Source organism: Ursus americanus, chromosome 16 (assembly GCF_024610735.1).
Source record: "Ursus americanus isolate L20-20 chromosome 16, mUrsAme1.1.p, whole genome shotgun sequence".
Classification (NCBI taxonomy): Eukaryota; Metazoa; Chordata; class Mammalia; order Carnivora; family Ursidae; genus Ursus; species Ursus americanus.
This window is the reverse complement of record NC_142142.1, coordinates 45,335,304-45,346,792: the sequence shown is the minus strand read 5'-3', so window position 1 is coordinate 45,346,792 and position 11,489 is coordinate 45,335,304. Positions and strand designations below refer to the sequence as shown.

At 43.5% G+C, this 11,489-nt stretch overlaps 2 protein-coding genes across 2 annotated transcripts; one reads left to right on the top strand and one right to left on the bottom strand.

The window, feature by feature from the left end:
* Positions 1–2,245: 2,245 nt before the first annotated feature.
* Positions 2,246–3,190, top strand: OR4D5 (olfactory receptor family 4 subfamily D member 5). The gene has a single exon (XM_045797543.2). The coding sequence runs from the start codon at positions 2,246–2,248 to the stop codon at positions 3,188–3,190; it is 945 nt and encodes a 314-aa protein (XP_045653499.2).
* A 4,066-nt stretch (positions 3,191–7,256) lies between these two features.
* OR6T1 (olfactory receptor family 6 subfamily T member 1) lies at positions 7,257–8,219 on the bottom strand. Its single transcript, XM_045797615.2, has one exon. The coding sequence runs from the start codon at positions 8,217–8,219 to the stop codon at positions 7,257–7,259; it is 963 nt and encodes a 320-aa protein (XP_045653571.2).
* Positions 8,220–11,489: the final 3,270 nt, after the last annotated feature.

The window sequence follows — 11,489 nt, the reverse complement described above, 5'->3', positions numbered from 1 at the left end:
TCTGGCTAGTAGTTTGCTGTAGTTGTAGGAGTCAGAAGTTTCAAGTTACTCTTGTCTCCTGCATTGCCTTTAAGAGGTAGTCTGTGTCTTGCGGCTGTTTCAGCTGTCACCCGCTATCTTCACACTGGAGCCCGGCTGGTGTGGGGGTAAGGTCCCTGAAGGAGGGAAGCATTCTATAATCTTGTGATTAAACGTCAGTCCAGTGGGCCTGCACCCCTACACTCACCCCCGTAGGTGACACAACAAAGCTGTAGGGTGCTGAAGTGGGAGAAAGGTCGTTTTCCCGGGTGGGAGATGGCTCTAGTAAAGTCTTTTTTAGGTATATTTTCTTATGGAGAATTATCTAGGCCTATTTCACTCTTTTTTTTTTTAAACACTTTTTAATTTACTTATTTGAGAAAGATAGAGAGAGTGAAAGAGAGAGAGAGACAGCACAAGCAGGGCGGAGAGGCAGAGGGAGAAGCAGACTCCCCATTGAGCAGGGAGCCCGATGCAGGGCTCGATCCCAGGGATCCCTGAGATTATGATCTGAGCTGAAGGTAGATGCTTAACTAACTGAACCACCCAGGTGCCCCTCCCTCTTGTTACTCCTCCTCTCACCCTGCCATTGCCAGGAGAGTATCTTTCTTCACTCTTGACTATGGAAATGGAGCCTACGAAAGTGTAGGGCTTCCCTAAGATGGCAGCTCCCAGGAGTTCCCCACTCAGCCTCCAGCAATTTGTCAAAATTGCTATTTACGTGCTCCTAACAGTGTTTGATTCCGGTGGCTCTGTGCCAGCTAAGCAGGTCTCTGCTATGATTCTCTCTTGCTTCCCTCGTCTCTCCAGGTTTTGAAGGGAGTGTTTTGCTCTGTGACCTCCATTCTCTGAAGGCTCCAAGAAAAGTCACTGCCTTTCATTCTGTTTAGCTTTTTCCTGCTGCAAGGATAACAGTATTGACTTCCAAGTTCCTCACATGTTTAAGCTGAAACCGGAAATCCCAACTTTGTGTATTTGGAAGCTTTCATTAAAATGAAGATAAAATAAGTACGTAGAGATTAATAAAGAAAATAAAGGAAACATGGGGTGAGCATGGCAAGTTCAAGGAACTTCAAGTAGCCTGGGGTGCTAGATCATAGTGCATGTGGAAGGGGGCTAGGAATAAAATGACAAAACTGGAGGGGTGGGCAGCTGTCAGAAGGTGAAGGTCCTATGCAGAGTGCGACATGTTAGAGCACTTGTGTCTTATTTTCTAAAATCCTTAGTGTTTAGTAAATAAAAGATGCTTAAGAAATGCATATTGAAGAAAGAACAAAGGAAGGAAAATATACTTGAAAAGTCATACTTAAAATTAAGTGTGGCATGATACTTCACATTTCTTTTGAAATGAAGAGATTCATTCTAGAATTCTTACAAATAGCCAGTTTTCTCAGTATTTTTAAAAAATGCTTAAACATACAAAAACACCTTTTATATTTTTAAGGTTTTTAAATGTTGAGGCAGCTTGCATTTATATAGTGATTTTTTTTTACCTTCAAACAACATTTATGGACTTTTCCTGCTGCTTCTCATATGAATAAGAAATTATTCTTTGGATTCTGTCCCCCAAATTAAGAGTGACACACAAGCTTTTCAGGGGTGGTTCAACATTCTAGTACCCTTCCCTATATTTCCCCGGGGACTATAGTTTCTCTGGGTTTCCCAGAGCCCCTGGATAGGAAGCTCCTTCTTCCACATGTTTTCTTATCTAACTTCAGAAAAACAGTAGTTCACGACCCTTGTATGTTTAAATATTTGGCCAGTGGGAATTTTTTGGGTTTTCTAAATAAAGGCCACCTGTAGCTATACAATATTAGAGCACAGGAGACCTTGCAGGCATCCTGGCTAGTGCACATCATGGATGAGGGAAGTGAGACTTAAATAATTTTGGAAGATTGTTCCTGTTTATACAGCTGGCTACTGGGAGAAGTGAGATTCACTCTCAGGGTAGCAGTTTTGAGGGCTGATTATTTTTGATTTTCATGAACTAGAAAGAGTATCGGTGGTACCCCAAGTTTTTGGCACCTGGCGTTTGCTTACACCAGTGTATGAAGTTCAAAAGCTTGGCTTCCCCTTGATCTACTCACAACATTCATCTTAGAATAAATGAGACAGGAGAAAATTCCCCAGAGAGGGCAGAGGAAATTATTGCAGAGAAGTTTGTGGGGCCCATGATGAATATGTCCATTTTCCTCAGCAGGTTCACTGACCAGCTCAGTCCAAGCAGATGAATCCGGCAAATCATTCCCAAGTGACAGGCTTCGTCCTCCTGGGGCTCTCTCAGGGATGGGAGCTCCGCTTCCTCTTCTTCACTGTCTTCTCTGTTGTGTATCTGTTGACTGTAACGGGAAATCTCCTTATTGTGGCCATAGTGACCTCTGACCCACGCCTCCACACAACCATGTACTTTCTCTTAGGCAATCTTTCTTTCCTAGACTTTTGCTACTCTACCATCACGGCACCTAGGATGCTGGTTGACTTGCTCTCGGGCCACCCCATCATTTCCTTTGGCAGCTGCCTGACTCAGCTCTTCTTCTTCCACTTCATTGGAGGCATCAAGATCTTCCTGCTGACGGTGATGGCCTACGACCGCTATGTTGCCATCTCCCAGCCCTTACGCTACACGCTTATTATGAACAGGACTGTCTGTGGGCTCCTCATGGTAGCCTCCTGGGTGGGGGGCTTCATCCATTCCATTGTACAGGTTGGACTGACTATCCAGCTGCCATTCTGTGGGCCTGACAAGCTGGACAACTTTTACTGTGATGTGCCTCAGCTGATCAAATTGGCCTGCACAGATACCTTTGTCTTAGAGCTACTGATGGTGTCTAATAATGGCCTGGTGACTTTGATGTGTTTTCTGGTGCTCCTGGGATCCTACACGGCCCTGTTATTCATGCTCCGAGGCCACTCACAGGAAGGCCGCAGCAAAGCCCTATCCACCTGTGCCTCCCATATTGCTGTGGTGACCTTAATCTTTGTGCCTTGTGTCTACATCTATGCGAGGCCATTTCGGACATTCCCTATGGACAAGGCGGTCTCTGTGCTGTACACAATGGTCACTCCCATGCTGAATCCTGCCATCTATACCCTGAGAAACAAGGAAGTGATCATGGCCATGAAAAAGCTGTGGAGGAGGCAAAAAGACCTTCTGGGTCCCCTGGAACACTGACCCCCGGATTAGCAGAGGCAGAGCCTAAGAATCTGAGAGCTGCTTCAGTGTAGGAACCTGCTCGAGAAGACCTACGAAGTAGCTAAAACTACTTGTCCACGCAATGACTTGCTCTACTACCTGCTTCTCTATTGTTCTCAACCTCAGCCAAGTTCTGGGGACCCGGACTTTTAACACAGCTAGAAAATGGAATGAGTATCCTAGAACTTCTCCCAAGTGCCTCCTAGAGAAAAAGTCTCAGGTGCTCTGCAGAAAAGGTGTTTGACTCAGATGGCACTTGGCCATATGATGATGGTGGCCCTACTGAGAGAGTTCCCACTTCATAGAGGTGGTACATCTGGTGTTTCTTTTCTGATATTTCTTCTTGGGCACAAAATATATCTGAAGAGCTCAAAACAATTATAAACTACCTGGAGACAGGAGGGATCTGGAGGTTAACATAAATGTGGGATACTGAGCTCTGATTTCAGAAGGCTGATTGAATTCAACATCAATGAAGAGAAGGGGAATTGTCTTGGGAAAATTACTTCCTATTCATAGTTTTTAAGGTAGTCACCATCATCATGATCTAAATAATATTTGTTAAGAACTTACTCTGTGCCAGGCATTGTATCAAGTGATTTACATTTACTATTTATTTTAGTTCTCTCAACATTCTTATGAGGTAGGTATCATCTTCACTTTAAAGATGAATCTCTGGCAGCTGAGACATTGAGTAATTTATTTAAGTCTCTAGAGCTTGTTTGTGGAACCCAACCCAAGTCTGTTTAATTTTGGAACCTAAGTTCTTAATAATATCTAACACTCTTTGTAGCTACTAAGGGCCACTATGTCTTTGTGCGTTTGTGCCAGTTGAATTGGCATCATGGGTAGAGATAAAATATCCTAACTTGGGTTTGGTCTATTGTAGATGGGAGAGTGAAACATACTGGATTTTGGAATGCAGAGACCTGGAGTAAAAGATCATTTGTTGACAGCTGAACCCAATGAAAAATGCAGAATTGGAAAAGTAGATTATCTCTGAGTCCCTAAATAAGGAGAGGTACAAGATAGTATATAAGTACTCCTAAAAGCTCTACTGCAATTTAAAGGAAATGGAGAAATGTCTCTCTATTCACCCCTCACACCTTAACTCCCTGATCCATATTCCTCCATCTCCTACCACCGAGTTAACCATTTGGCTTCTTAACTTTATCATAGGACCTGCACCTTTTTATCTTCACTCCCATTCCTGAGAATCAATTTTAAAATAAAACAAAGCAATGTTTCGTTTATTTATGTTGAATGTTATTTAATCAATCCGTGATATCTACCCTGGATGTGAGACGGGAAGAGGATGAGATTTAACAAACGTCTTTGCAATCTTAGCATTAAGTCATCACCCATCACTTATATTTTAGTAAGTAAGTTAGTATAAGTGAAGTTCCTTTCCACAATGATAGCCAGCTGAGAGGGAATGTTTAGTACACAGGGCCTAGAGTTTGGGTCAAACTTGAAAGAGGAAAGGCATAGGTCTAGGGAAAAGGGAGGTGGAAGGTTGGAAGAGGGGATAGGACAGCATAGAGCAAACACATAAGCTATTTAAAAAGAGTATCTTTTAGTGGAAAGTTAACTCTAGCATCAGGAGACTCAAATCACACTTCTCTTTTCCATGCAGTTTGCTTTGGTAGCAAGAGTTTAGTTCTCCTGCCACTATACTTTGGACTTGTAGCAGGGTCAAATGTTGATTTATACAAGTCATATGTGCAGATACACTGAAGAGGACATATAGGTGCAAAGAAAATGCAGCTTCTTTATTTTTCAATAACCAAAATGATTTTTCTTATAAGAGTCATCTTTCTGAATGGTAGGGAAAAGAGCTCAAATTTAGGCAGGTTTAGTACACTTACTTCTATGCATAAAAATGCACACAGTCCCCTTAAGTAGTGGTTATTCTCTTCAGAAAATAACTCAGTCTCCCTTAAGATTCTGCTCTTCCCCTCTTTCCAGCTTCGTCCCTTTCCCAGCCTGGCTCTTTCATAGGCTGTAAGAGCTCTGTGGGCAGGAAGAGTGTTCATCTTATCAAGTCTGCTTCCAAACTACTATTGACCATTTTTTCTCAGTCTCTGTTGCCAATTGTAAAGTCATAACCAGCCCATCCAAGCCATGCTGTAGCTTCCTACTTGATCCCCTAAAATCCACTTGTCTCCCTCTAACCAGTTGTCCCCACAACAGCTGATTGATTTTTTAAAAATACGATTTGATCACGTCCTCACTTTAAGCCCTTCAAAGGCTTTACATTGCCTTTACAAAGGAAGAAAACTCCACATAAAGCTTGCAGACTAGGTTCTGTGTGAACTGACCTCCTCCCACCTCTCCACTTCCAGTCCTCCTGTACATTTGTTTCTCTTAGTCCCTCTTGTCTTACTCCGGGTCCTGGCAAATACTACTCACTCTCTCTGGAGTGCTCCTCCCCTACTTTTAGCCTGGATAACTGCTGCTCAGCCTGAGGCCACAGTTTAAAGCTCATCTCCTCAGAGGTGTGTTCCCTGGCCTTCCATTTGAATTATTTTTCCTTATTAGCCCCTCTAACAAAACTCAACTCTTTTCTTGGAAGCACTGATCACAAATTGCAACTACATACTAAGGTGTGTATTTAGGTTTTCTTGTTTGTCTGTTTTTTTTGTTTTGTTTTGTTTTTTGTGTTTTTTTGCTAGCCATCCCAACTATACTATAAATTCTATAAACGTGAGAGTGAGGTCTACTTTGTTTACTACTGTATACCGAAGGTCCAGCTCCAGAGCCAGATTCCAGAGCAGTAGCCGAGAAGCCTCAGGTGCAGGACTGAGGAGGCAGTCACTCCCAGGTCTGTGCGTGGCTTGACCCTGAACTGGTGCAGCCACTGGGGCATGTGTCTCTTTAAAATTTGTGCCCTCCATGTCTCTGTTGGCCCAAGATGTCACCCTAGACTCATCCCTGCCTAGCTCAGTGCCTTAAACGCACTAGGTATTTCATAATACCTCTTAAAGAAACAATTGAATGATTGTCCTTGTATTTAGACTTGGGAATTTGGGATACTCAAATGTTTTGTTGGCCACAGCATTCTTCCTTTATGTGATTCCTACAGGAGCGGCTAGTCACATAAAGAGCAATAGCCAGTGAAGGAACCATTTGTTACCGCAGCCAAAATGTCATTTTCTGTATACCGGTTCTGGTTAATCTTGTTTGTAATACTCTGTTTGGTGGAAGGCCACAGAGGGCCTCTTACTCCCCTTTAAGGGCCTGATCCGAATCTCCATGTTTCAGCATCCCCACTTGGCTTCAGCATACAGGATCCTGAAGCAGGAATAAGGGTGCTCGGGGGCACCTGAGTGGCTCAGTCGTTAATCATCTGCCTTCAGCTCAGGGCATGATCCCAGCGTTCTGGGATCGAGCCCCACATCAGGCTCCTCCGCTATGAGCCTGCTTCTTCCTCTCCCACTCCCCCTGCTTGTGTTCCCTCTCTCGCTGGCTGTCTCTCTCTCTCTGTCAAATAAATAAATAAATTAAATCTTAAAAAAAGAAAAAAAGGAATAAGGGTGCTTGAACACACAGCCGAGGAAGAAGAGGAGCAGTCTCCCTGCATGACGGCCACATGCCGACCTGCCCCAAAGGAAACGTGTCCTAACCAGAATTCTGAAACTTGACCAATTGGGTCGGGGAGGCATCGGGAAGATAGGAGGGAGGAAAATGAAGGCTCACTCCCTATTTTATATTGTATGTCTATGGAGACTTTTAAAAAAGATTTTATTTATTTTAGAGAGAGAGAGAGCGTGCAAGTGTGCAGGAGGGGCAGAGGAGAAAGAGAGAATCCTGAGCAGACTCCATGCAGAGCCTGACTCAGGGCTCAATCCTACCACCCTGAGATCATGTCCTGAGCCGAAACCAAGAGTCAGATGGGGAGCTGACTGTGTCATCGACGTGCCCCATATGGAGACTAATTTTTAAATGTCTGAGAAAAGTGCAGGGTGTTGCCAGAGTGATTTGAACTTCAAATACATTTTAAAAAATTGCATGCATTTTTAATCTCCTCATCTAATCTTTACTTTTACGTTTGACCCTCATAGCCTCTCGAAGCCATGGTTCTGTGCCACTTCAGGGCATCTCTCAGCGCCTGCTTCACCTTCTCATTGCGGAGACTGAAGATGAACGGGCTCAGGAGGGGTGTGATGATACAACTCAGGACTGAGGCACCCTTGTTGAGCAGTGTGGACTGAGCGTCTGACGTACGAATGTAGACAGAAATGGAGCAACTGTAGACGATGATGACCACGGTAAGATGCGAGGCACAAGTGGAGAAGGCCTTCTTTCGCTCAGCAGCTGTGGGGGCCCTGGAAACAGTGGCAAGAATGCAGGCGTAGGAAACTGAGGTCAGTGCCAGCGAGCCCAGTAACACTGACGTGGATAGCACGAAAGCCACCAGCTCCAGGAGGCGGGTGTCCCCACAAGAGAGCCTCAGCAAAGGCCAACTGTCACAGAAAAAGTGGTCAATACCATTGGGGCCACAGAAAGGTAGGTTGACCATGAGGATGGTGGGGCAAAGGACCCAGAGGAATCCAGCTAGCCAGGAGGCCAGAACGAGTCGGGAACAGACAGGACCACTCATCAGAGTCTCATAGTGGAGTGGTCGGCAGATGGCCAAGTAACGATCCAGAGACATGACAACTAAGAGGAAGAAGTCGGTGGTGCCTAGCAGGAAGTAGAGGTAGGACTGGAGGATGCAGCTGGCAAAGGAGATGGTGTGATCCCCTGTGAGCATGATCACGAGCATCTTGGGAACCACCACAGACACGAGCAACAGCTCCAGGAAGGACAGGTTCCTCAGGAAGAAGTACATCTGTGTGTGCATGCGTCGGTCCGTCCAGCTGAGCCCAATAATGAGCAGGTTGCCTGTGGCCGTTACGACATAGGTCACCATCAACCCCAGGAACGACAGGGACTGCAGGGTGTGGCTCCTGGGGAAACCCAGAAGGACAAACTCTGTCACCTGAGTCCAGTTTTCAGGACTCATCTGCAGGGACCTGGAAGAGAAATGAAATGGAACTTTGTAACTGGATCGATAGCCACAAATCATCACTTAATCAATTAATGAAATAATAAGCACCTAGCGCTTCCTTACATTCTGAGAATATATCAATCTCTCTGCTTATAGGGGACTTACGGAAAGAGAAACAAATCATGATAGCAAACTGTATACCAATAATAACATAGATGATATTGAACACTAATTATGTATTAGGAAATCCAATATCTCTTCTCCCAGTGGCTCTTAAAGTTAGATGTACTGTTCTCATCTTTCTTTTTTTTTAAGATTTTATTTATTTATTTGTCAGAGAGAGGGAGAGAGAGCACAACAGGGGGAGCAACAGGCAGAGGGAGAAGCAGACTCCCTGTTGAGCAAGGAGCCCCGATGCGATCCCAGGACTCTGGGATCATGAGCTGAGCCAAAGGCAGACGCCTAACCCACTGTGCCACCCAGGCGTCCCCCTCATCTTATAGATAAAGAAAAGAAGACTGATAACTCTCAGTATTTGTGATCCTTCTGTGTCCTGGCTTAACATAAAATAACAATAAAAATCAGGGCTTTCGGTATCTTTAGAGATTTTATTTTCCTTAATCAGCTGCAGAATCACAGGGGATGAAACCGTGCAGAGCCCCAGTCCTGTTTGGTTATTTTTTGTTGTTGTTGTTTTTACCAAGACTTCCTTCTGTGGGTGACAGGAAATCCCTCTTCCTGGTATAGCATTGACTAGCCTCCCCTCATCCTCAGCTCTCCAACATGTTCGTGGCATAAGATGAGGAGGGAGAGGGAACCTTACCAAAGGAGATAGGTTGTATCAGCTTGCCTCTTCAACTATTGCCTCCATTTGGAGATATGTTCATCTTGTCCTTGGAAGTTTTGGCATCTTGTGAAATTTACCCATAAGTTTTGAAGGGTTGGGTTTCAGTAGACGTCTTGGTTCTAGGATCCTTTTCTCATACCCAGCACCAAATACTCAGAATTTCATAGATCTTGCCTGTCAATTTCATTGCCTGAAAATGCATTCTAAGACAGAAAGAATGCAAGTTACCATCAAGTTACTTCATTTAATTGATAAGTAATGAAGTGTTCAGAGCTTTGGCAAAGTTTAATCCAGGATCACTATTCCTCCAGACTTCCAGTATTAAAGTTGGGGAACACAAATATTTTCTTAATTCTGTCTGAAGAAGTCTTAAAAAAAATTATCGGCTGAGGCAGAGAATCTTGGTTCCAAGGCTGAAGGAGAGAGACACTCAGGGTAAGTTCTGGTTATGTCAATAAGGAATAAATCCTGGGATTAAATAGCTAGCTAGTTAATAATAAAGCTTTATTCTGCTATCCTAAGGTCTATATCTCCAAAATCAAAGAAATACCTCAATAAAACCTGCAGAAGGATGCTAGAACACTATTTCAGGATGACATAATCATTTCAGATGAGGGAAATATGTTAATGGTGGCTTTTCCCAAAGTATTGGGTAAATATTATGTTTAAAAATTGCTTATAAAGCCTAGCTGCCAGATGTTTAATATTAGCTTTTATCTACTATTATAAAACACATACACTGAAGTGTGTTATATAACATTCCACTGACAGTTAATCTTTTGACTAGCAAGTTTCTGCATAATTCCTGGTTGGCTGGCTGTCTTTCTTCCACATAATCAAAATATAATCCCTATGTATACATGTTTAAAATTTTGTCATTTGGGGGGTGCCTGGGTGGCTCAGTCAGTTAAGCATCTGCCTTCGTCTCAGGTCATGATCCCAGGGTCCTGGGATCGAGTCCTGCATCCGTCTCCTTGCTCAGCGGGGAGTCTGCTTTCTCCCTCTGTCTCTCCCTTTGCTCTTGTGCTCTCTCCCTCCCTCTCTCTCTCTCTCAAATAAATAAAATCTTAAATTTCTCTTTTTGTCGTTTTGAACCTCCCAATAATGTTGTGGGTTAGCCTACTTAATGTCTAAGAAGGCTTGCATAAAGTCATAGCAATTATCAAAGTTATTGTTGGAAATGATTTCTTGTTCCATGCACTTTGCACTAAAAATACTGCTTGGCAAGGTAAGAACCAATGGAGAGAATTAGAGCTACGAAGGACACACACATACACACATTTTCCCCTCTATCTGCACCAAGACTTGATCTACACAATAAGATAGCTACTATTGATGTCCATTTTACAACCGAGCAAATTGCAGCGGGTTTAAAAAAACCTCAGAGGTGGAGAGAGCTAAGATGAACATTGAAGATGATCCAACCGTGATGTTAGACCATGGCGCTAGTAAATATGGCTATTTTTGCTTGAAACTGGAACCTGCCAGAGGGAAAAAGGATATTGATTGGGAATGCCACCATAGAATAATGCATCATAATACTATCAGCTAGAGTTTATCGAGTAGCTACGCTGTGTCAGGAAAGGAACTTTTCATTCATTTCATTGTGGAATCTCTCAGCAACTACACAAGAGAAGCATTACTTCCATTCTACAGGCAAGGGAATTAGTTAGAAATTAAGGACCCATATCTAGTGAGTAGAAGAGTTAGGGAGTGAATTTTAGAAAGTCTGACTTTGGACCTGCGCTTGTAATGCTCAGCCATAATATCTTAGGTGAGAGAGTTTGTGACGGTAAATTTGATCCAGTGTCAACTTCCAATTGTTATCTTGCCTCATTTGTGGGCTAATGATAGGAATTCTGCATATAGAAATTAGTTATTGTAGTTTAAAGCTTTGATTCTGAAAAAATAAAAATATCCCTCAGAATGTGTGCTAGACTGGGCCGTATCTCAGAGGCTTTCAACTCCTCCCACAGAGCGATGAAAGGTAGGTGTTCTGGCCTCAGTCACCACTCCCTACCCCCAGAAGATGGACCCCCTTACCTCAGTACATCATAGAAACTTGACCTTGTCTTTCAATTTCTATGAGAGGATATGCGAGATCTGTACCATGTAGAAAGTGGAGCATTCTGCTTGGGTTGCTTATAGATCTAGAATCACACATACTTACCTACTTTTTCATTCCCAAAAAGTACTCCTTCATGGCATTACATATTTGGCTTATTAGCTTAACCTGGTCGGAATCATCAAAGCCCCCCCCCACCCCCCCTCGGCCCCGTCTCCCTTCTGAAAGATAAGACCCTCTTGCCAGGACTTACCATAAATCTTTGCTGTGAGACTCTCTCTCTCTCTTTTTTTTCCCTTTTTTTAGAGACAGAGAATGTATGAGCCAGGGGTGGCAGTAGGGGCAGAGGGAGAGGGAGAGAGAGAGAATCTTA